We start from the raw sequence: 22,555 nt of genomic DNA, 5'->3' as shown, positions 1-22,555 counted from the left end.
AAAATTTCCCCCCCCTTTAAAACACACAGAGATCTAAAAAAAAAAAAAAAAAAAAAAAGGCCACTAAGATAAATCTCAATGAAAGAGGTGAGAGGGGAAAAAGTGACGCGTGCCTGTTTTCTCAGCTTTTCTAATTCTCTGCAATCATCGGGACTTTGCTCACAGCCAGTTTTGCTGTTTGCCCTGGCAAGTCGCTTTCTTGTGTTGCTGCTGAGGACTGTTAAAATGCAATACCAGAGCAGAGGGAACCGGATAGGAAAATATGAGTTTCGGTCTGAAGTTAGTGGCAGTGGGGCTCAGAAGCAGGGGTAGGACTGGAGGAGCCTTTCAATAGACTCGATTTCAGAGCCCTGGGCCAAATACAGCATTGACCTTGATTGTCTGTAAATGCTTGGGGCCTAATACAAGCTCCATTGTCTGAAGCCATCTGCAAGCCAGCTGTTCATTCTAAGGATGTCTTCTTTGCATATACAATTGTGACCCAAGTTTTGAAAACTTGATCTTGAAAAATCCATGCTAGCAGCATTGCAACCGAGTCCCTGGGGGAGCCCTATCTCAACAGCCAGAACTGAAGCTACATGTTTGCAGTGAATTTTGAAAGCAGAGCAGTTTCAGGATTCGCCTCAAGTTCAAAACTCAACCCGAGGTGGTGACCTTTTTGAATAAACCTGGCACAACCTAATGTTTAAACACACAAGACAACATGATGTGGAGTTTCATCTTGAGCGCTTGGGTTTATAAGGTAAGACTCTGGGAGATGTGACTCACACAACACCAGAATGAAGACAAAGTCCATGTCAAGTCATGAAATCCAACGCATCTCAGGCAGTCTTTGTCTGAAACCACCTGCGGCCGTTCCCCTCCCACAGCCACGTTCTAGTTCTTTACATCATTTTGCAGAAGTGGTTGTAAATTCACAGTACGAATGGTAACACCAGACATCTTACATGTCAAACTTGGGAACCGAGCATTTGTGCAGGTGTTTCTGTTTAAAGCCCAGTTCCGCTCTGAGAGGTATCAAGATAAACCTGCACCTCCCTCAGTGCTTTTAATTCTCCCTTTCCATTCTGAACGAAAGCTCTGTAATGCTGTTCACCCAGTTTTGGTCCTGTTAACAGTACAGGACGTGGCTTTGGAGGCGTGCTTTAGATTTTACCTGTCTGTGTATCCTCATCAGAAACAGCCATTGTGCTCCTATTTATGAAACCTTTACTGTTGATAGCACTGGCAGAAAGATTCAGTTTCTGATTCCATCTCATACTTGTCCATTCACCATATTAAATGTTTCCTGAGTCCATCACAGCCAGCAACCTCAGAATGCTGTTTTCAGTCATTATCTCCCCAAAATAATCCACTTTACCCTCTTCAGATGACTTTCATGCTACCCACTCCTTGGGGCCAGTCCTCTCTGCGCTAGCACTACCACCATGTACTTGCTAAATCTGCAAGTCCTCCTGGGCCAGCTACTTCTCATCTTTAGCAGATGCAATTCAGAAATACCTTGAGATCTTCGTAGGTATCTGCTGAAAGTTTGGTGCTGTTCATATTTAAACTACACAGGCTCTTCATGGCTAGAAGAGAAAACACATAGATAATTATGATCACGCTGCATTTTTTTTAAATATCAGGCTTACCGTAGGCCAAGGCACAAATAAGACATGAATATGTGCAGCGCTCTCAGAAAAAAGCTGAATAGTGTAAAATATAGAAGTACGAATGGATAAACAGCTGTTTGGGCCCTCATCCAGGAAAAAGTCCCTATTTAGGAAGGGCCATTAAGCATATGCTCAAGACCGCTGACTTCAAAGGAGTTCAGGCAACTTCTCGTAATCAGTTTCCTGCACATGATTCCGAATAGTGCCCATTCTCAGTGCTCTGCTTGGTGCATGCAGGGGCCATGCTGATCTAGCAGCCCTCCCTCTCCCATTTCCACTTTAGGCTCCAGGACTGAACAGAAGAGTTTCCTAAGATGATCCATAACTACTGGCCTGTCCGGCACGTCTGTGTAGGATCGAGCCTATTAAAGGAGCCCCTTAAACCCAATAGGCGAGGTTTATAATACACTGTTGGATGTAGGCAAGGGTCTCATCCTGGCACATTGAGCAGCTCTCAGTGCACAAGGGGATCCTGAATGCTGCTTAGATGGCCCCACTCTGCCTTGCCGTATTTAAATTAAGCGTAGTAAGAGTTTCACCTCCCCAAAAAAGAAGGAACAAAAAATGCCAGAGAAGGTATGAAACCTGCTGCGCATGGTCGCTAAACTCACCAGTAAGTTGCTACACGGCTTTGCAATCTTCCCCTCCTGCACCACAAGGTCAGACTCCCACCCAGAGGAGACACCCACAGGAGGACATGTGAAAAAAGCTGGGAAGTCCCAGGGCAGCAGGTCACCACATGAGAGCGAGACAAGTGCCATACGTACAGTCGGAGGCAAGAGCTAGAGCATGGTCTGCGCCAACAAAGCCCACACGAGGCCACGAAGCATCGGCAGGCTCAGATCACCATCCCACTTCCCCTGCCTGCAGCTGAACAGCCACTTGAGTGGGCAGGGAGGGGGGAAGTTTAAACCCAAACACGACCAAGGCCTGCCCTAAACTCCTGCAGAAGCAGTACCGTGGCAGCCAAGAAATCAACCTTCTCTCTGAACCCACGTGAATTCCTCCAAACCCGCAGAATTTTCCTCTGTAGCTTATTTTGGTCACTTACAACTAAGCGCCAGCAGCCCAGCATCCGTGACAGGAGTCTCGCAGAGGTTGAGCACTTGCAGCATGGTGAGGTGTTCAGACAGAAGCCGCAACCCTGCATCTCCAAACTGTGGGGTGCAAGCAAAGTTGTTTTCAAACAATGCCTGAATACCATGTGCGAGTACCTCGGGGCGAACAAGGCACATTAAAACGAGCTTTGCAGATGAGCCCTCAAAGCCACACTCAGCCTCACACCGCAATCTCAAATGACAGGAGAGAAAGCAAATAGTTTTATCCCTATTTTGCAGATGGGGAACAGAAAAATTAAGTGACTTGTGCGCACTTAACCGCAGGCCATCATTTAATTAGAATGGGGCCTTTGAAGTCTGGACTTTGTATGAGAGAGCTCCCGCCCAGGCTATACAAGTTGGTTATGGCAGTCTCAGCCAGTTCCCAACCACATCACAAAAAAAAAAAAAAAAAGCATAATGCAAGTGGTATTAATTAGCTATTTTGGTCTCAAGAACAATGTACTATTGATTGGTAATTGTTCTATTGACCCACTTCGTTTCTGCTGTTTCTAAATTCTAGATTAATGGAAACCAGGATATCGCAAAATAAAATGGAATCTAAACTTTTTTTTTAAATTTAAAAAAAAAAAAAAGATTCATACGAAAAGCAGGCTCTTTGTCCAGTAAAATCAAACTGATTTTGAGCAAGAAGCATTAAAGTTTTAAAATCCAGAAGTTACATTGTTAGGATAAATCTGGAGGAGACACAAGCCAGTCTTAAAACAAGCAAGCAATCAGATTCTACTTCATATTCCCCACACAAAAAGAGGAAATTTCTGGGATACAAAAGGAGTTAGGAAAACAAAACAATATATTTACATGACATTTGAGTGAAAAAAAAAAAAAGCTGTTTTTTGTGGTTGCACTGAGAATAATCATATTTTCAGCGAGCACTACAAATAGGTGCTAACAGAAAACGGGGAAAACATATTCAGTGGAGAAGCTCAGAGACCAAAACCAGCAGGGAAACGTAGAAGAAAAATTTCATTTTAAAAGCTCTTTCAATTAACAGCTGAATAATTTATTCAGTTAACTTGGCCTCTTTTTGCTTACAAAATAACCACGTTCTCATTATAGCTTCCTTTCATTTATTCACTATTTGAGTTTCCTTTTGTTGCTGTTGTTTTTGAAGAAATTCTGGATGATCTGCATTCAGGGCAATTCATTGCCTACACTGCATAGGCTCTGTGTTTTGCTTGACCAGATGAGCTGCACAGCAGCACTTTTTTTGTCCTAAATGTGTGAAAGCATAAGCACTTCTCAGATGAACAGCAGCACGTGTACTGTAAAGCACACAGTATCAGCAATGCCTAACTGGAATGTTCAACCCAAGATAACAGCAACTCTGTTATAATTAAAAATAAAATAAAATTTTAAAAAAATTTTTTTAAAAGGAAAAAAAAAAAAAAGAAAAATCAGCCTCCAAGATGAGCTAGACCATAGAAAGGCCCTATAAAAATAGCATGAGGACAAACTCATTCTAAGGAAGCCTCTTCACACACTCGTCTCGTGCTGACGTAATGTGAAATTTCAGAATTAGTCAGCATTGGCTCTTGCTCTGAGTTTCAGCCTGCAAAGCACTTACCTGAGTTGACCACAGGTTCAGCTGCTTGAGTGAAGGCAGTTTAATGAGGTGCTCAGCACAAGCACTTGTCACATTGGTAAAGGCCAGGCTGAGGTTTTCCAAATTTCCAAAAGATCCCGAGCTCAGCAAGCGGGCCAGGTCTGCATCCTGAAAGCAAACAACGGATTGATAAGCAAGACCATTGACTCCTCAGCCTGCAATCATCTGCCGTGGTGTTACTGATACTGTTAACCAGCAAGAGTTGCACAATTATACCACTTGTTTACAGTAACAGAGAACCACACAGAGAAGTTTCTGTTTATTTGGCAAGCAGCTGGGCTCTTGTGGCAGCATTGCTTCACACACCCTGGGAAAAATGTATCCAGACATTAGGACAAAAATTTTCTTTGCGTGTATATCCTTATGAGACACGAAGGCTTCAGTGTCAGAACAAATGTCGAAGATGGTTCTTTTAACTTAATGAAGATTTCACTGCAAGTTCTAGATCCAAACTGTGTTCAGGACTGTGTTACCTGGCCTCAGTGAAGTTAGTCTGGGTTTACACCAGGCTCAACTGCAACAGCAACGGGTCTCTCTCAGACTTTCATGTCCAAGATCCAGAACTGGACATTGTGAAGTCTGCTTTTTTAATGCAAAATTCCATCCCCAAATCTACCATTAGATCCTACTGTAAATTCCAAATCTGTGCACCAGTATAAATCTGACAGTCTGATGCTTGTACTGGCATTGGAAACTGCTGCACAGACCCAAGAGCAGAAATGTGCCCTTACTTGTGTAAACTCCAGTTGTGTTGACAGAGCAAGCGGAATGGCTCCCCTCTCGACTGACCAAAACCGCTGTGCCACATGGCAAACATAAATCAAGTGTTTAAATATGGAAAGAGAAACCTTGTTTTTCTATTGACATGATTAACTTACTGTGGATTTGGATGGCAGTGTCAACCTTGTGGGACCACCTTTTCTTTGCTGTAAGAGAGAAGATATTTTTGGTCAAACAAGTCACCATTCTACTTTACAGACCAACTCAAGTATATAGCAAGCTCTTCACTAAAGCAAACCCTGCTCTGATTTCAAAGCTCCCTGCCAGCCCTTCCACCTCTTCCCTGCTTTTTCTGCACTGACAGATTTTTTTTCTGAGTGTGCTAGATGCAGGCCTGTTGCTACCCAGGGGACATCCACTAAACCACAGCCAGTGATCTTCATGCCACGGGTCAGCGTCCTGTCCGGTTCAGCCTGCCATTGTTTCATTACTTTCACTTTAAAGGAAACAGCCTTAAAATGCTGGACTAAGATAGCAAAAAAGGGGGCGAGACTGCACAGCTGATAAAATAATTTGTTTGACTTGAAAAAAAGCATATACTTTTCATGCTGGGAGCAGGGGTTAAGGAAGACAAATATAAATGGGAAAGAGGGAAGAGAAAGATTGTGGGTATGTTTGCATAGGTGAAAAAGTGCTAATGAGAGCAGATATATCTTCAATCTGTAGATCCTGTCTTTAAAAATCAGGAAAAAAAAATTCTCATAGGCTCTAGCTCTGAGAACTAAAGACCATCTCGGTGAAATGCTGTGAATGTCAAAGCATTAAGAAATGCTGGCCAGCACTAGAACCATTTGCTACTCATATGTCAAAAGGTGGCAGAATTTGACAAGCTGACTTGTAAGATCTTAAGACGGCAGGATTTCACCTTTATACTTTCACGCAGATTCTAAGCAGGTTATTGAATATCATTCATAAGCATAGTATGGGATTAGACACATCGGTAAATATCACACAGTATATATATTCACAGTAAAATCCTCCAAATACTCTCCCATCCTGTTGTTAACTGGGAATTTCACACCCTGCTTGTCTTTCTTTTGTACCTCCATTTCTGGAGAGTACAGACTGCAACGTGCTATGGCAATACCGCATGCAGGGCAACATACCAGCTCTTTTAACTCCCTCTGCCTGTCACACAGCTGTTCATACATTCTCTTTCCCACGTCTGTGCTTTCCAGGGTAGAGATGATCTGGAGCTGGGTGTCGTTATTATCGATGATGTTGTATTCCAGCATCAAACACAAAATCTAGCAGCAGAATGAAAGAAGAGTGGTCACTGCAGCGCTTACAGTCAGTTTCTCCCAAATATCCTAATGACACTGGGCATGCTAGTTCAAATTACTGGGTAAGTTCTTAGAGCGTGCATTATGCAGGCTAGATTAGAGGATCTTAGCAACATTTAGCGACCTTCCAGCACAAGGAACCAATCTTTTATTTGTTAAGAATGAACTCTAATCTCTGAAAGTTGGCCTATCTATCCTGTCTTCCATTAGCGCTTATTCCTTCTGACTGAGAGGTGCAATTACTTTGCATCAGTCCTGGAAGATGGCTTCATGCCACAGCCCTCTTCAGAACAGGTACAATCGACCCCATGTCTCCCAGGTACACCGGCTGGACTCCAGATTGGCAGACTTGGGACATTACACATGAGCAGTACAGGCAAGCCATTCCCTAAGCGCTGGATTTTCTGTCCCTAAGTGCTGGGGTTTCTCTGCAAGCAGAATGCATGTGAAGTACATCCAGTCTATGGGGCAGGATGGTGAAAGGCCAGAGAGGCTCCCAGAGCAGATGGTGCTGGGAGCTCGCTGCTGTGGCCCCGACACCCTCCATCTCATAGGGAACAGGGCCGAGTCGTCCCTGGGCAAGGGTCTGCCAGGAGCAAGTCAGAGAGCAGGGGATGATTCCAGTGGGTCACATGGGCTTAGGACAGAAGCTGCCCCCTCCACGCTGCCTTTTCTTTTCAGCTACTTATCATGCCACTGCAATTAAAATGCAAAGTTTTTATTCCCTCCATAATTTTAATTATTTTTAATTAAAAAAATCAAGCAACATTATATTCAAATTCATGCAGCACACTCTGTTATTTACTGGATTAAATTAGCATGCACAGATCTATGTCAATGAAAAATTGTAACTCCTTCCAGCTATTTAACCACCCTCTTATTTCCATTTAAAATATATGATGACATTCATCAAGAAAATTCTCTAAAGAAACCCAGAAAAATATATATATAAACTATTAGTGCAACAAAAATAACCAACCGTAAGCACAAAAACCTGTGTATTATGGAAGCAAATAAGGTTTTGTAAATGCATTTCTTGTGCACTGCTCATTTTGCAGGTGGCAAGACAAGTATCAGGCATTTAGTCCCAGAAAAACCTTGTGGTTCTGAATTCTGGCCCCTCGTCACAGCCTATACCATCATGGCCATTTATTTCCCATTTTAGGCTCTCCAACTGAATTATAGCAAACAATCTCTCTCTCCAAAAATCCTTGTACCTACCGTTCATAGAATTCACACTCCTATCTGCAGAACAACAATATTCTGTTGCACTTAAAGAGAAACACAACTGCCCACTGCTGGTGTTTGATACGACACAAGCCTGAACTCGGCTTCTTCTCTAGTTCCACTAGATCTAATTCTGGGAAAGGCAGTGTGAAGCCAAATCTGAATACCACTTGTAAACCTATATGACTACGTATACTTTAGGTCTTACCTCTACCATCGTCTGGTTACCCCTCAAAGCCAGTAGCATGCAAGGTCCTAATTTATTTTCAGCCAGTGAAAGCAGGAACTTCTTTGTTTTATAGCAGGATCCCATTAAAATATGAACCTATTTGAAAAACAGAACTAAAATTAGAGGTGTAAGCCTAAGAAACACATGTACCTCTGGAAGGGACATTGTTACGCAGTCAACCAAATCTAAGTGTTTGCAACAAACCTAAAGAAAAGGAGGCCCTCATTACTATTATGGTTGCAGCCTCTCGACAGCTTTATTGCTGATTGGAAGTGACTTTTTGAAAAAGGTGATGCCTAGTGAGATCTGAGGGAGCGGGTAGTTTTCCTCCACAAAGGAGCTCAGCTGACAGCCCGGAGGCCTGATACAGGCTCCCCAGGAAACATCAGAGCAGCTGTGCAATTGCCCCCATCCCTAGTAACACGATGAACCCAGCCCCAGCAGAACCACAGGAGATTTTGCTTTTGCATCTGTTTGCGGTTCAGTTTCTCTGGAAATGCCAGCTGGTGAGCCAGGGTTGCGTGGGCTGGATGTCTAGGTAAAAGGCAGTGGTGCTGGCAATCTGCTGGCTGAACGCTAGCCTTGGTTAAGGGGTGGTGACAGACAAAATCACCTGTTCAGAACGAACAGACAAGAGCTGGCTGGGAAAGGAAGGAGTGCCTTAAGAAAATCTGGCAATCCTGAGCCCTAAGTCAGAGATGATGATGATGTGCTTTCATGCCCTTGGGTCATTATCTTGCTTTCCCTTTTGCTCAGTTTTCCCTGAAAGGAAAGAAATGCTGAGAATGCCACCTGAGTAAGACTCCTCCAAGTTCACTAGCTGACAGAAGCGTCCTGCAGACCCTCTCCTAGCTCCAGAAAGCATGAGATGATAGCAGATAGTAACGCCTATGGCAGAAATGCAAAGCCACTTGCGCAGAGCAGATGTAAGAGTCTTCTCACAGAAGAGGTTGGCAATATTCTTTCCCATTTAAAAGCCCCAGAGACTAGCTGCAGAGAATTTCAGGTTCCTAGCTGAAAGTCTTATTTTACGGCCCAGGTGGCTGATTTACCAGCTTGCTGGAAGAGCGCTATGTAAGAATTTGTAGTTTCCAGTGACCTGGGCAGTAAGCGCTCCATTATGCAGGCTCGACATCAGTACTACTCTACAATGAGCTTGTAAATATGTTCTGTGGTCCCCCTGGTTCACGGTATCGCCTGGAACATGTTCAATAGGGCTGAAAATGTCGCAACCACACCACGATGGGGCCAATTCTACGCGGATCACGTGCTACCATGTAATTCTTCCTCATGGCTTCACTATCAGCAAGGCCTTAAGAAGAACACAAAATCTTTTTTTCTTAAGTATCCATCAGCTCAGGTGGCTTTTAAAAACAGTAAGCTTCAAGCCAAAAAGAATTTCATTTCATGCAGTTATCATTAAGCTTTTTTGGAGGTTTTCTTGAGTGACTGAAAACATTGGCACTAACACTAATGTAAGGTCCATCTCAGAACAGGATGTTTTTCATACTTTATGGTTAGTCATTAGCAGCTCTTTAAGTATTTATCAACATCCTTGCAAAGGGCACAGAGTACTGCATATTAATGTGTGTTAGCATTGTGCTTTCTCATGCACGCCATCTCCTGATGCTCATAAATATCTTGGACCACAAAAGCTCTCAGGAGAAGTGATACAGTTCTGAAGAAAATTTCTTTTCAAACATAAAAAGACATAGAATCAGTGAAAAGGGATGAAACCTTTTGTGAACAGTCTTTGTCCATTATCTGTTTTCAAAGGCATCTGATCCATCTGAATTTAAGAGCATAGACAGACATGCGTGTTCTTTATGTCCCAAAATGTTCGGCATGTAGGAGGTGCACAAAATGTAGATCCTCCTGACAGTCATTTCACTGTATACCCAAATAGCCAAGCCCAACAAATGTTTTTCCCCTTACAAGGGAAACGAAGTAATATAATTTCCATCTTACTTGCTCTATGGAGAATTAAGACACAGTGAGACCTACGTGACTTGACCCAGGTTGCAAAGGGAGACAGTGCCAGCATCAGTGATTAAAACCTGTTATTTTCTGTCTAGTCCTTCTAAGAGTTACCAAAGAAATAACTGCAAGAAATGGAATGCTGGTTTCTAATTATACCTCCCCATAACAACGTAACTGGGGAGAGAAACTGCTAACACATTTTTATGTCTATCTATCCATCCTTTGATTAATTCAATGTTACTGTTGTTTTTAAATTCCGGGGTAGCCTATAAAACAGGGTAGCACACCCAGGTGTGGATGTGCAGAATAGTCTGTTTCCCCTGTCTGCCAGTATTTGACATTTTCTGAGAGAGTTTTTTTATACAGACACGCAAACACACACATTGATAAATACAAAAATATGTACATACATACACACACACATATACATGCATGGTTTTGTGCGTTACATCACCAGTGAAAAAAACACACCGAAGTTCAAAAAGAGAAAGCTAACATGTTAACCAAATTGTGACTGCAAGGAAGTTCAACGGATTTGGTGCTACAAAGATTTAGATTGCCTGGTAAACACCTGTGGTTTACAGAACGATGATTTTGATAATTTTTTGACAACAGCAAGTAAATCTTGCTACTGCCTACTATGTGTTAGCTACTTACTGCAAAGAAGTTACTAAACTCACATTATTGCAGACACGTACCATACTGGCAAACAGCTCTCCATCATCATCACATGCCACTCCTCCAGGGCTGTAGAGCTGGAACCAGCCGTCTTTGCCAGCCCGCACACTCAGCAAACATGAGTGGACCTGCCAAAAAGTGAAGACATTGGGAAGGTTACAGTTCCTGCCAATAATCACCAGCATCTCCCACACTGGGCCAAAAGAAGTAACTCTGCAAAACCGGGGACTGATAGAAATGTCATGGTTAATATTCCAATCTACAGAGCTGCAGGCAAGTCTCTACTCACAGAATCAGGGGGTTTTTTTCAGTATAAACACAGAGGGAAGCTGTATCGTCATTAATTGCGTGGCCTTTTTCATTCCCTTTACACAAATCAAACACAAAATGGCTCTAATCTAGAACAGCTCCTTTCACTTGGAAAAAAAAAAAAACCAACAATCAAAAAAAACCAACAAAGACTCAAATTTCTGAGCTTCTGCCATTTTCCCCCCATCCTCCCAGCATGTGTGTCTATACTGATGTGATCTGCATAGCTAATGCAGCGGCTGATGGCTTGCTCATTCCAATCCTTAAAAATTCCTATTACTCCTGCTGTAATAAAACTTGACCAGAGTCAGGGTGAAGGAAGACCACAAGGAAAGTTCAACAGGGATACATAGACCTAAGTTGCACAGAAGAACTGGCACCAGTGAGCAACCATTAGTCTAAATTTGGCCCACTGTAAAGATTATATATTTAGTCCCACAGTTTAACAGAGGAGTCATAATTAAGCTTTTTTCTTTTTCCTTTTTCTTTCCCCTTGAAAAGACAGATGTTCTACTTCAATATTTTGGGGGGGGGGCGGGAGTGGGTAATGGGGAGCAGGCAGGTAAAGTCCTTGCTCTTTCCTTTGGGCATGTAACACCAGTGACAGATGAAATCCTGGTGCTATTCTAAGATGAGAAGGTCTCTTTTACCTGACAAGGATGACTACTGCTCACAAAGGCTAAACCCATGAAAACCAGGAGTTCTGTGCAATGACGATGATGACACAGCCTCCTCTCCCACAGTTTGGGGGAGCTTTCCTCCCTTTATGCCAACACCAAAAATGAATGCGGATGAGAGATTCCCTCTGACTCAGCCAAAGCTGATGATGTTGAACATGTGCAGCTATGAAGCAGTCAGCCACCATGAGGCTACAGCTAGGCACTCATTCCAGTAACACACCTCCCACCCCCTTTCTCCTGCTAATTCATGAGAATTAAGGTCATTTGCACACAATGTAACTGAAATGCAGCTAAATAAAACCTGTTATTTTGTAAGCTGCATGGATCCATGGATTTTGCTTCCCTTTTTTTGTATGGAAGATAAAAAGCTCTGAGAGATTCAACAGAGTGGGAAAATCTTGCTGGCTGCAGTTTACTGTGGAGCAAGGACACCAACTGATGCCAGACAAGAAGGTCACAACGCATGTTTATACATCAGGCAAGAAACCATTCATACTAAGACCGTGTGCCCTGAGTGGCGATTACTCCCTAAGAGGCTGAAGCACAGCAAAACCACACCATGTTTTGAAACAGACTATTTAAGGAGAGGTCTTCTGAACAAGTATACTTGCTTGTAATCCCCCCAATTAATAGTCTGTGTAAACTGGCAATAAACTCACTTCTTGCCTCGGGTCTTCTGCAAATCTCTGAATCACGTATTTCAGCTCCCTGAGAAAAAAGAAGTTTAAAGGACAAGAATAAGCAGTTGCTGGTTGCAGTTTTCACACAAGTGTCACACTTCTCTTGGATCACACTTTAAACAATATATATTCATGCACTTTACAGAGAAACAAGTTGAACTACTAGCACAGGAAGGAAATATGAGGTCTAAAAGTGATCGCCAAGGACAGTGTCTATTCACAATAGTCTAGAAAAGCTTTCAGAGATGTGCAGTGACGGACTGGTTTGTAAATTCTATCAGCATCCAGTGTCTTGAGTCCTTGGGCTCCTGCCGTCACAGTAAATTACAAAGAAAACTACATCTTTTTATTGCTAACAGAACATGCTCACAGTCTCTCACAGATAAAAAATATTAGAAACACAATATTGAATAATGCATCATTGCTATCATTGACTAGTACAAGCATTTTAAGTAATTACCCCCTTTAATACAACAAACAAGCCCCACAAACTTACTTTGTGAATTTTTCATGTGCAAGAGCCCTGAAATTTAAAACAGAAAAACAGAAGAATATGAGTATTTGGGAGGGGGGACAGAACACCCAAAAAACCAAACAACCACTTTTTAGTTATTTCCAGATAATAAAAGGATTTGCTAAGCAACTGCAGCACACAAGATGAAAAGAATAATCTTTCCAAAAAAGATCAGGTAAAGTCTCCTTCATTAATCTAGGAGGAAGAAAAATTAAGGGGGGGGGGGGGGGGGAAAAAAAAAAGAAAAAAAAAAAAAAAGACTTGGAACAAATCTTGTCGCCTTTTCAGAGTCCTGTCTTAGACAAGGCTCTGACTAACGTCAGTGGGAGCTTTGGGTCAGAAGAAAGTAAGTAAAAGACTTACAGTACAGCTATATAATTAAAGCCTGAATTTTGCCTACCTCCTACAGCCAGGTGAATTCTTTAATTGCTATGCAATTAAGGTACAGTCACAACTAATTAACATCATACATCAGTAAAGCAATTAATGGTCATTCTGTGAAGTGCCTTGCATCATGGTATGGTTTACACCTCCCCCAGGACTCACGTTTGACTTAGGTAAATGATGTCTCTGTTGCCTATCTCTAAGCTCTTGCTGTAGCCCAGGTAACCTGGCACGGAGGATTAGACCTCTCTGATTCAAGACACCAGGTCATTAGGGGATGTGATAAGCTAGCAAATTGTACAATTATAGGTTGTAATGTTTGTCCGTGGAGGTCTGCATTTTATAAACACTCCTGTTCATTAACAGGTTTCCGAGGGAGCTTGGCTGATGTGTAGGGTAGCTTCTTTATTTAATGCAACATACAAGTGTTACGAGTTTCTGTGATGCCAGTAAAGCATCCTTCTCCACTAAATCTCTTACTTTACTCTCCTCCTCACCAGCTTTCCTTCTTTTCTTGTCTGCCTGTCCCTAGTTAACCATTTCTCTCTTCAGGATCATCTTGGAGAAATGGGGAAGGAAGCTCAAGATGGGGAAGTCTTTGCATCCCTCTGCATCAGCCAAAATCAACTCTAGATTCTGCATCAATACTAGAGGCACGAAGCTCCAATTACCATCAGTTTTTAGCTGACATATTTCCCCATAAAACAACAGTAACAAGAATAACACAGTAAATACTAAGACAGTGCAAACTTACTCCTTGGGAAATGGGATGGGTTGAAGCAAGCTAGCCAGTGCTGGTCTCCAGTCATCATAGTCTGACCTGAAAAATGAACATTTTATTAATAAGATACCAAGTATTAAATATGGTTTGCTAACAGTTAGTTCAAGGAGTCAAAAACTTTTTACTGCTGGCACCAACAACCCTTCTGTTTTACTAAGATACTCTCAAGATCTCCGGTGACATTTCCCTTTCCATTTTCAGCACATTCTCCACTGAGGCACAATAAATCTGGTATTTACAGTGACCTCCAGAGACACCTTCTTTATGTCAACTTAAAGACATTTGCTGTTTATGAAACCTGTTGACATTTAATCACTAAGTAATACTTTCGTCTAAGTTGGTACAGCAATTACCTGGCCATTGCTATTTACAGCTCTGCTCTGCATTTAATTGGAATTATTTTTTTTTTTTTCTAGAAGATGTAAGTCCATTTGTAGAAACAGATCCCCTCCTCCCTCCCATTTTTGACCTTGGCACAAAGGAATGGGTCAGTTTAAACAGTACAAAGCTCTTACTTATGAGGGAAGAGACTAGAAAAGGAAGCACTGTCAAAATTATTAAGAGTGAAAGAGGACAGATGAGGATAAGCACAGCTGAGAGCTCAGACCAGTGGGCCCCGTAAGCAGCGTCTCCTCTCTGTTGTGTTAGCACCATGGATCCCAGCTGGTGCATTTTGCTTTCATCTCTGCTGTCAATATACAGAACTGCCTTTCTACGAGGAGCCATCCGTAAGAGGATGTTCATGTGAGCTAGGATAAAGAGAACTGGTCAGTGTAAACTCATCTGCAGCGTACCGTCTCAATCTACCTGCAAAATGCCAGCTGCTTGAGCACATGTGGTGAAGCTGGTACAGCTTTTCATGTAGGAACGGCACTTTGCACACTGCCACCCCTCTCCTTCAAATGATCTCAAACATTTCGTGATTAGTTAGCACTAATTAACTGCCATACCAATACACTGCACATTGGGTACAATCACTGTAAGACGGATGAAGTGAAGAACAGAAGACAAGAGAATTTGGCAAGGTGGCACCAAAACAGGGCACAGAAGAAACCAGCCAAAGCCCAGAACCCAGCACTGCCGGCCAGGCCACTCTCACTCCAATTCATACCAATGAGTGCACACAGAAGTAAATGTAGTAAACCTCACATGGGGTGAAACACCTTGGGATGTCTGTAGAAGACAATGTAGAAGAGCCTACCGTCTCCTCTTACTGCTGTTACCCTTTGGGTTTCAAGTTTTAAAAGCCAGATTATTGGCTGCAGCTTACTGCAAACTTGGCACAAGAGTATGGTGTTTCTTTAGGAAGGAATGAAGTGTAATGTTCTCAAATGGACAGCATCTACTGATAGCATTAGAAACAGACAACATATGCACAGGCACTGTTCCAAAATAACACAATTTTTGTGAAGAGAAGGTTCTAGCCCAGAGAAATTGAAGATGGATGCATTTCCAAAAGTCTCATCCATTTTTTGAACACCTAAAACTGAGTTTTCCATGAGAATTATCTCATACACATGACGTTGGACAGTCCACAACTGTTCATGTACACAAAGAAAACTTATGTGCATGAGCACTATTCTTAAGATGCAACATGCAAAGAAATTTTAAGTGAATATTCATGATGTAAAAATCAATCAGGGAGGCAGTTACCTCTTGCCCAAGAGTACTACAAGTTCAGGCTACAAAAATATAGAACATCTCATGCAAGTAACCGATCCAGAACAACAACTATGATCTGATGGTAGCTTAACATATTAAAAAACAGATGATTGCCATAAAAAAAGCACTGTAGGATGGGTTAGTAGCTCTTCTTCCATACCGCTGTACAGAAGTCCCAAGTTCAATACAGACACTTTTCTTTCCCATGCTAGGGGCAACCTAGCACAAAACTAAATGCCTGTAATTTTGGTAGGCAAGTAGTCCTGCCCTTTTCATGGGTGCATTACCAGATAATCCTAGCACGTACTTTCCAGTCATTTCCTGAAATCCCTCTACCAAGAGGCCAAGAACCGTAACATCATGCTGAGTTCAGGGAGATGTCTCCTCCCCAACCTGCAGTTGTTAAACAACCATGAAAACACTTAGGTACAAGGCTGCTGGCTTAAAGGCAGGCAGTTCAGCAACTGAGGTGGTGCTGGCCAGGCAAAAATCTCAGTGCTGGTTCTCTTCAAAACACCAAACAAATAACATCTGAGAGTCTTGGCTATGTCCCCTAATAAATACAACCGGTTTATTTTCCTTGTTATCTTTAGCACTTGAGGCACAAAACATAGCACATGTGAAGCTACAGTAATCCAAAAAAGAAACCTCATGCCCCCGCCACTTTTGCTAGAAGCCATTGAGCCTGATTTTCCCCTTCGTCAAGAATTCTGTTCTCTGGTCTAAATTAGGAGCAACTCTGAGATAAGGAGTGTTACACTAACCTAAAGCGAGGGCGAGTCCACCGCAGACAGAGCACTTTGTGACCACCCATTCACAAGGTTCTTTCCAGAGACAAAAACCCCTTTCATGCTTAGACACTCAACAGATAAGGAAGGTGATGAACTTTGTTTAGTGCCTCAGAACAGCAAGACACGAAGGAAGACTTCCATTAACAAGGGGCTGGTTTTCCACTTTGTCTATGTAAAGTGAGTATCATAAAACACCTGAGGATGGGGCTTGTCATATAAATTGAAGTAAGTCAAGGAAGCCTCTGACGTAGCAACTCTAAAGATGAGCTCTCTGGTTTCTTTTAACAAAGCTTTGATTAATTAAGGCTCTTTACAAGACTATTTGTTGTTTCTGCCCTACCGATGAATTGAATGGATCAGTGACATAGAACTCTGAACCTGTGTTCAGATTCATCTGAAAGTCTCCCATCTACCTACCAGGTCTCTGCAGGAGACAGATGCTGCAACAGATCTCTAGCTGCAGCCACGAGAAGTGCCAGAGGTCTCTGATCCACACAACCTGGGTTTCACTATGTTTGTTAGGTGTGAGAACATAGTCCAGACCACAAGTAGTCTGACTCTGAGCCAGCACCACACTTGCACTCAAACATCCCTGTCTGTACTCAGGATGTGGTGTGCTCCTCCTGTTACCATTTACATCCCCAAAAGCAGTCAGTCCTGCAGTGCCGTCCTCTTGGGATTGCTGCCGTGCCCAAGCCCAAACTCACCCTCCACATCACAGCCCCGCTTCTCGCAAGTGACCTCTGGGTACAGCCTGAACGTTGGCCCTGGAGAGCTCATGCATGGACCTCAGTGCCAGCGCTTGAGTCCTCAAAGAACTAACAAGTCCACTGAACAGTCTTTTTTTTTTTTTTTTTTAAACGTACATACCTTTTGGAAATTCCTACTAAGCCAGAAGCTGATTTTACTCTAAAAATGACACATTTTTATTGGTAGATACAAGTAACTTTAAGAGCAGATTTTTGAGCAGAAGAGACGTGAAAGTCAAAAGGCTGAGTTAGGAAATTCAAAGGTATTAAAGGTGTTTCACATCACATGAGCTAAAGCACCTACAAATCTTTCCTAACAGCAGCTTAAAGGCTGAGACCCACTTGGAGGCTTAGTTCCCATGACATCTCAGGTTAAGTGTTACACCACTGAAATTCCTCCCTGAGCAATCTGGAGAGTTGTGATTAGTAATAATGTGAACCAATCAATTCTTCATGGCTGATCTTCAAAGGAAATTGCAAGAGGACGAAAAAAGCTGCTTTGTAATAGCCTAAGATGGAGTGAAACACTGCAGACAGAATTAGACAGTATCACTCTGACTTTTCTTGAAACTGGGAGTTACGTGTGGCATCCATTTACAGAGCAGGTCTGTGAGAGGACAGCGAAAATAAACCATAGCCTGTCTTCCTAGGAGGAGAAGAAAGAAAACCATCTCCTATGAAATATATAGAGTTTGGTCATGTGAGTGGGACCTGAACATAAAATCTACACCACCTGTAATCCCTTCAATCTGAGCTAGGAAACATGAAACAAACATAGCACAAGAATAAAACTAAACTACTTATTAAAAGCCTACGGTGTTTCTCCTCCTCCCACCTATTCCCTTTTCAAAAACATTTTTCTTCTGTCTGTGCTCATCTCATCTGCACTCTTCTTTCATTTCAGACAGTTGCTTTTTTCTTCTTTTTTTTTTTTCTTTTTTTTTTTGTCCATTCAAAGCTTTAACACAAGACAGGAGTGTTTGAAGCGGGGAAAGAAAGGGAGATAGATGAGCTCTGGCTGCAGTTAACAACCACCGCCATGAGCCAGAGAAGGAGGCCATGCCAGGAGGAGGAGGGAGCACGGAGCTACAGGGAGAACTGGGGAGAGCGCTCACGACAAACTCCCTTTGGAGCCCTTCAAAGGGCGCTGGGCTGAACGCTGACGCTCATCACACAGCCCAAATCCCAGGATTGGCCTTAGAAAAGCAGAGGGGGAGAAAGACTCCCTGATGTACTCGCTGGCTCAGATTTTTGCAGGATTTGCAGTTTTAGGTGAGTAGCAGAGCAGTCAGCCTGCAGGCGGATCCGTGCGTTCCCGGGAAATGCGTGCGAGGCTGGAGGTCAGGGTGCCGAGCGGGTGAAGGCTGTCAGAGCATTCACCTGCTACCGCACGGAGCGTTACTTACCCAGAAACCTTTTTTAGGGGATTGGCCGGAACATTGGCCAACCATAATAATTAAATAATCCCCGACTGCAGTGACTTTGCCTTCGGGCCATCGTCGCTATTGGCCTGCCAACATAATACATTTTCCTTCCCCGGGATCACCTTTCACCAAAATGAAAACCTGCCCATATGTCATGTGCGGCACAAACAATCCAAAACATATTAGCAGCCCAGGGCAACCCTGATAAACATGACATAAGAGAATCCACTTGGGATATTCAGAGCATGCCACTGACCTATTGGGGAATGCAGAGAAGGCAGGGGAAGCTCCAGTGGGCACTTGCGCTTGGAAAGCTGTCTGTCTTATTACCGAGACACTGGAAGCCCCGAGTCCTCTGGTTTTAGAGGATAGTAAAGAGACAAGGAGCAACTACTTGGAAGCAGCCTGTTTCTCCAGACTGAGCATCTTGACAAGATAAAAAAATCTTTTCAGTAACTCCTCTGTTATCAGATAACAGTAAGATGACCAAGCCCCCCAGACATGTACCTTATCGCTTCTTCGCTGGACCTAGCTCCAACTCCTTTGAATTGTAGGAGACGAGGTTTAGCTCAAGGCTCCAGGGCAGGCTGACAAAAAGGCATATAAGGCACAAACCTGCCATCTGTGAAACAGTGAGGTGTCTTTTCATGTTCCGTCTTCTTTTGAGCTGAGCTTGTTGGTTTTTTCGAAAGAAGAAAATTTAGCACCATTGAAAGGCCCTAGAAAGATCCTGCCCTGGCTGCTGAGAACAGAAAAGGCCTCCACTGCTCACAGTTGGCACGGTAGCACCAGGAAAGAGCAATACAAGTTTGCCCAAAGGAGCTGACGCTTCCCTGGTCACGCAGGCCCCAGAGAGGGGTACCAGTGTCTGGGCATGTGGAAAGAACCTTGCCACTACAGGCAGCCATGGAAACAAAAAATAACACAGGCGAAGGGTGACAGCGTATGATACAACGTCACCACCGCCACAGCCTCCCTACGAGGTGTCTGTTCTTGCAGCCAGCTCAGTTTGCGGTTTGTTGATCCAGATTTCACCACAGGCACGGTTAAAGTGTTCTCCCCATACACTGGGTGTTGCCTGGGGAACCAGCGGGGTCCTTCAGGTGACACGCAGACTTTGAAGTTATCCAGTCCAAAGAAGAGGACACACGGCCCTTTTTGCTGCGAATTTCTCTAACTGCAGTTGTGCTGTTGAAGCACAAGTTTGGCTCTTCAGGAAATTCTCTAATGCATGGCAACATTAACATGCAAGTAGGAGCTGGACAACGCTAAGCAGCTCTCAGAGCCTCTAATTTAACATGACGAACAGAAAGATTTCAAATAATTTAGTGCATTTTCTACGCACCAGTTTAAGACTTAGAGCATTCAGGAGGGACCGACTGGCATCAATAACGCTATCAGTCCCGAATGCATTAGAGAATATTGACACAGAAGTTTGATCTGCTTTTGAGTACAGGACAAAAATACCATGTTCCACTACAGACTGTGTCTCCTTTAAAATCTGCCCAGACTTTGGGTCATCTGCCAACATCTTTAAAACCATTATTTTCTATTTTCCTTTTGTATGCAATAGTTGCACTCTGTTACTCAACTGCATTAGAAAAGGGGTCAAAGACGTTCTTGGTGCTATCGTAACAGCCACACAGATGAACTTTCCAATCTGCACATTTAGCCTTCTGTGCAAAAAGTGAGCTATTACAGTCATTATTAAATAACTGCTGTTACATTTTTATCAATATTAGAAGTCCAGTCTTCCCTCAAAAAATTAAGTATTGTGTAGGAGTTAGGTGAACAATAAAATGTCCTCTGCTGAAGATACTGCTAAGACTTCTTATGTGCTCGACTTTCAATAATTAAAATCTGCCTAAATAAATTACTCCCTGCTGCCCTAAGTTAATTATGTAAAAAAGATAGCATTGTTGGTGACTCTCTTGTTTTGATGATGATATTGAGTCAGACACCTAAAAGAACAATTAAATTCAATGCTAAGCAACTTATTTATGTTTGGCTTACCACTGTTATTAATAAGAACATTATTTTAGTGGCTGCCCGCTGAGAGCTCAGCTCCTGGATAGCAGTTGTTTTATAATTAATGTTTTCTTCCTATTGGCATGTTCTTCAAGTCTTTTTCTTCGTATTCTTGGTTTTTCAAAGTACAGTAATAGTATTTAATGCATCACAAAGCCTTTGTTCAAGAAGAGTTTAAGCATGCAAGGAATCAGCATCACAACAGCATTACCTTTCATTTTTGTTAGTAATTACTAGCCCTTCTACAATGCTTGCCCATCTCTGGTTTCCGAGTATAAAATACAACATTCAAAATCTTTACCTGTATCTTACAGATAAGGAAACCAAGGCACAGAAAGCACTTATCTAAAACCTCCCAGTAACCCAGTGGCAGAATCAGGAGCAGAACTCACTTCTGCATTAATGCTTTCAGGTCCAAAAAAAAAAATCAAGGGATGAATAGGGGTGGAAGGGAACCCGAATCAGTGGAGCTACAATATGTATCAGCCATGGCTCTGCCTTAGAAACCATCCTATATTCTCATAGGTTGTGATTCCTCAAGCAGGGCGTGGCCTTCAGCAAGGCAATCTAAGGAGAGTTGCATCGATTTTGTAGTATTGCTGGTCCTTCACCATCCACATCCTGTGGGTTTCACCCTTCAGAATCACCATTGTACAAGCTGAAAAAGGGCACAAAGCTGTTCCACACCTACAACCTGTGCAATAACAATAACAGGTTCCAATTTTCACTGTTGCTATTGAAGAGCTTCAGTTTTAGAAAGACAGCAAACACATCAAAAAGGCCACATTATTTTAAGGTATGGAATGAAATAAGAGCTCTTTGAGGAGGAAATTATATGGGAATTGAGACCTGGCATATCAAATGTATAAAATGTGGAGAGACTGTGAGGAAGAACATAAACAAATTCACGAATGGGCATAAGTGTGTGTCAGCTGCATGATGAAACCAAAACCGTCAATGCTTAGTGAGTCAGCATCCAAGCCAGCATCAGGACTGAGAGAGTTCATAGTGTTTATGGAAAACAGCTAGAGTCAATGGGATGGGAATAAATACACCATGTCTTTAATGTAGCATCTGGGTGCATGAAGACTCAGAAGCCACCAAATGAAGCAAAGTCAGATGCTGTGCTTTTTTAATGCAAACATTTTTAAAGGCAGAAGAGGCTAGACCAGGAGGAAAAAAAAAAATAAAGTAAAATTAACCTTCAGTAATCTCCTGTTCAACAACCTAATGGGAAGAGTATCTTGTATTCATCTGTCCCGTCTCTAGTTCTGAGTGTATGCTTACATATGTATTTGCAAGCCAGCTCTGCAGTGAGTGAAAGAATTGTGTTGAAAATTGGTACTATGCATTCTGAAATAAATGAAAGTGTGGGACAAAACTTTCACAAAATCCTTCCTCATGGCAGTTGGACTTCAGTGAGTTCCTTGAAAGTGTAAACCCAGATTTGCATTTGACTTCAATGTAGCCATGTGCTCACAGTTTACGGAAGAGTCCAAATTTCACCCACCGTGTCTTGTATTCTGAAAAACTCCATAAAGCCTTACATTGTTTAAAAATAATTAATGTAGAAATATAACAGCTTGCCCAAAGACATACTGCAACTCAGTAGCAGAGCTGGCTGTCAAAGTCAACAAAGTTGTTTTGGGTTGTTTTACTGCACTTCAATTATAAGCTTCCATTCTGCAGTCCACCTTTTATGTTACTCCTTTTCATGTATTTATCCTGGAGAAAAACAAGCTTTTCCCAAAGAACTTCTTATTTTATATTCCTCTTGAAGATATTCAGAGGATTTGCCTCCCAGGAAACCATGGAGCCATCATTTTGTAAAGGCTATTTGAGCATTTGTTCACTAATACAGGTCTGCTGTACCAAAGCAACTAGTGGACAAATAGAGGCTCTACTCTAATACAAATAAATCTGAACAAGTCATGAAACTTCTACAAACATGTGAAGGGAGAACAGCTAAGCGAAAGACACAGACCTCATCCAACTCC

At 42.5% G+C, this 22,555-nt stretch overlaps 1 protein-coding gene across 4 annotated transcripts in view; it reads right to left on the bottom strand.

Moving 5' to 3' along the window:
• The window catches only part of LOC104133741 (c-Maf inducing protein), a 64,548-nt gene that overhangs the window by 1,814 nt on the left and 40,179 nt on the right, over positions 1 to 22,555 (bottom strand). For all 4 annotated transcript variants that reach the window (XM_035902595.1, XM_035902597.1, XM_035902598.1 and 1 more), the window contains 10 exons: positions 13,878 to 13,943; positions 12,722 to 12,748; positions 12,205 to 12,253; positions 10,577 to 10,684; positions 7,878 to 7,994; positions 6,266 to 6,406; positions 5,258 to 5,305; positions 4,341 to 4,487; positions 2,707 to 2,812; positions 1,501 to 1,571 (listed from right to left, as the gene is read on the bottom strand). In XM_035902595.1, the coding sequence (XP_035758488.1) occupies positions 1,501 to 1,571; positions 2,707 to 2,812; positions 4,341 to 4,487; positions 5,258 to 5,305; positions 6,266 to 6,406; positions 7,878 to 7,994; positions 10,577 to 10,684; positions 12,205 to 12,253; positions 12,722 to 12,748; positions 13,878 to 13,943 (880 nt within the window). The remainder of the gene's footprint in view (positions 1 to 1,500; positions 1,572 to 2,706; positions 2,813 to 4,340; positions 4,488 to 5,257; positions 5,306 to 6,265; positions 6,407 to 7,877; positions 7,995 to 10,576; positions 10,685 to 12,204; positions 12,254 to 12,721; positions 12,749 to 13,877; positions 13,944 to 22,555) is intronic.

Source organism: Egretta garzetta, unplaced genomic scaffold (genome assembly GCF_000687185.1).
Source record: "Egretta garzetta isolate BGI_Z169 unplaced genomic scaffold, ASM68718v1 scaffold39, whole genome shotgun sequence".
Classification (NCBI taxonomy): domain Eukaryota; kingdom Metazoa; phylum Chordata; class Aves; order Pelecaniformes; family Ardeidae; genus Egretta; species Egretta garzetta.
This window is presented reverse-complemented; position numbering and strand designations above follow the sequence as displayed.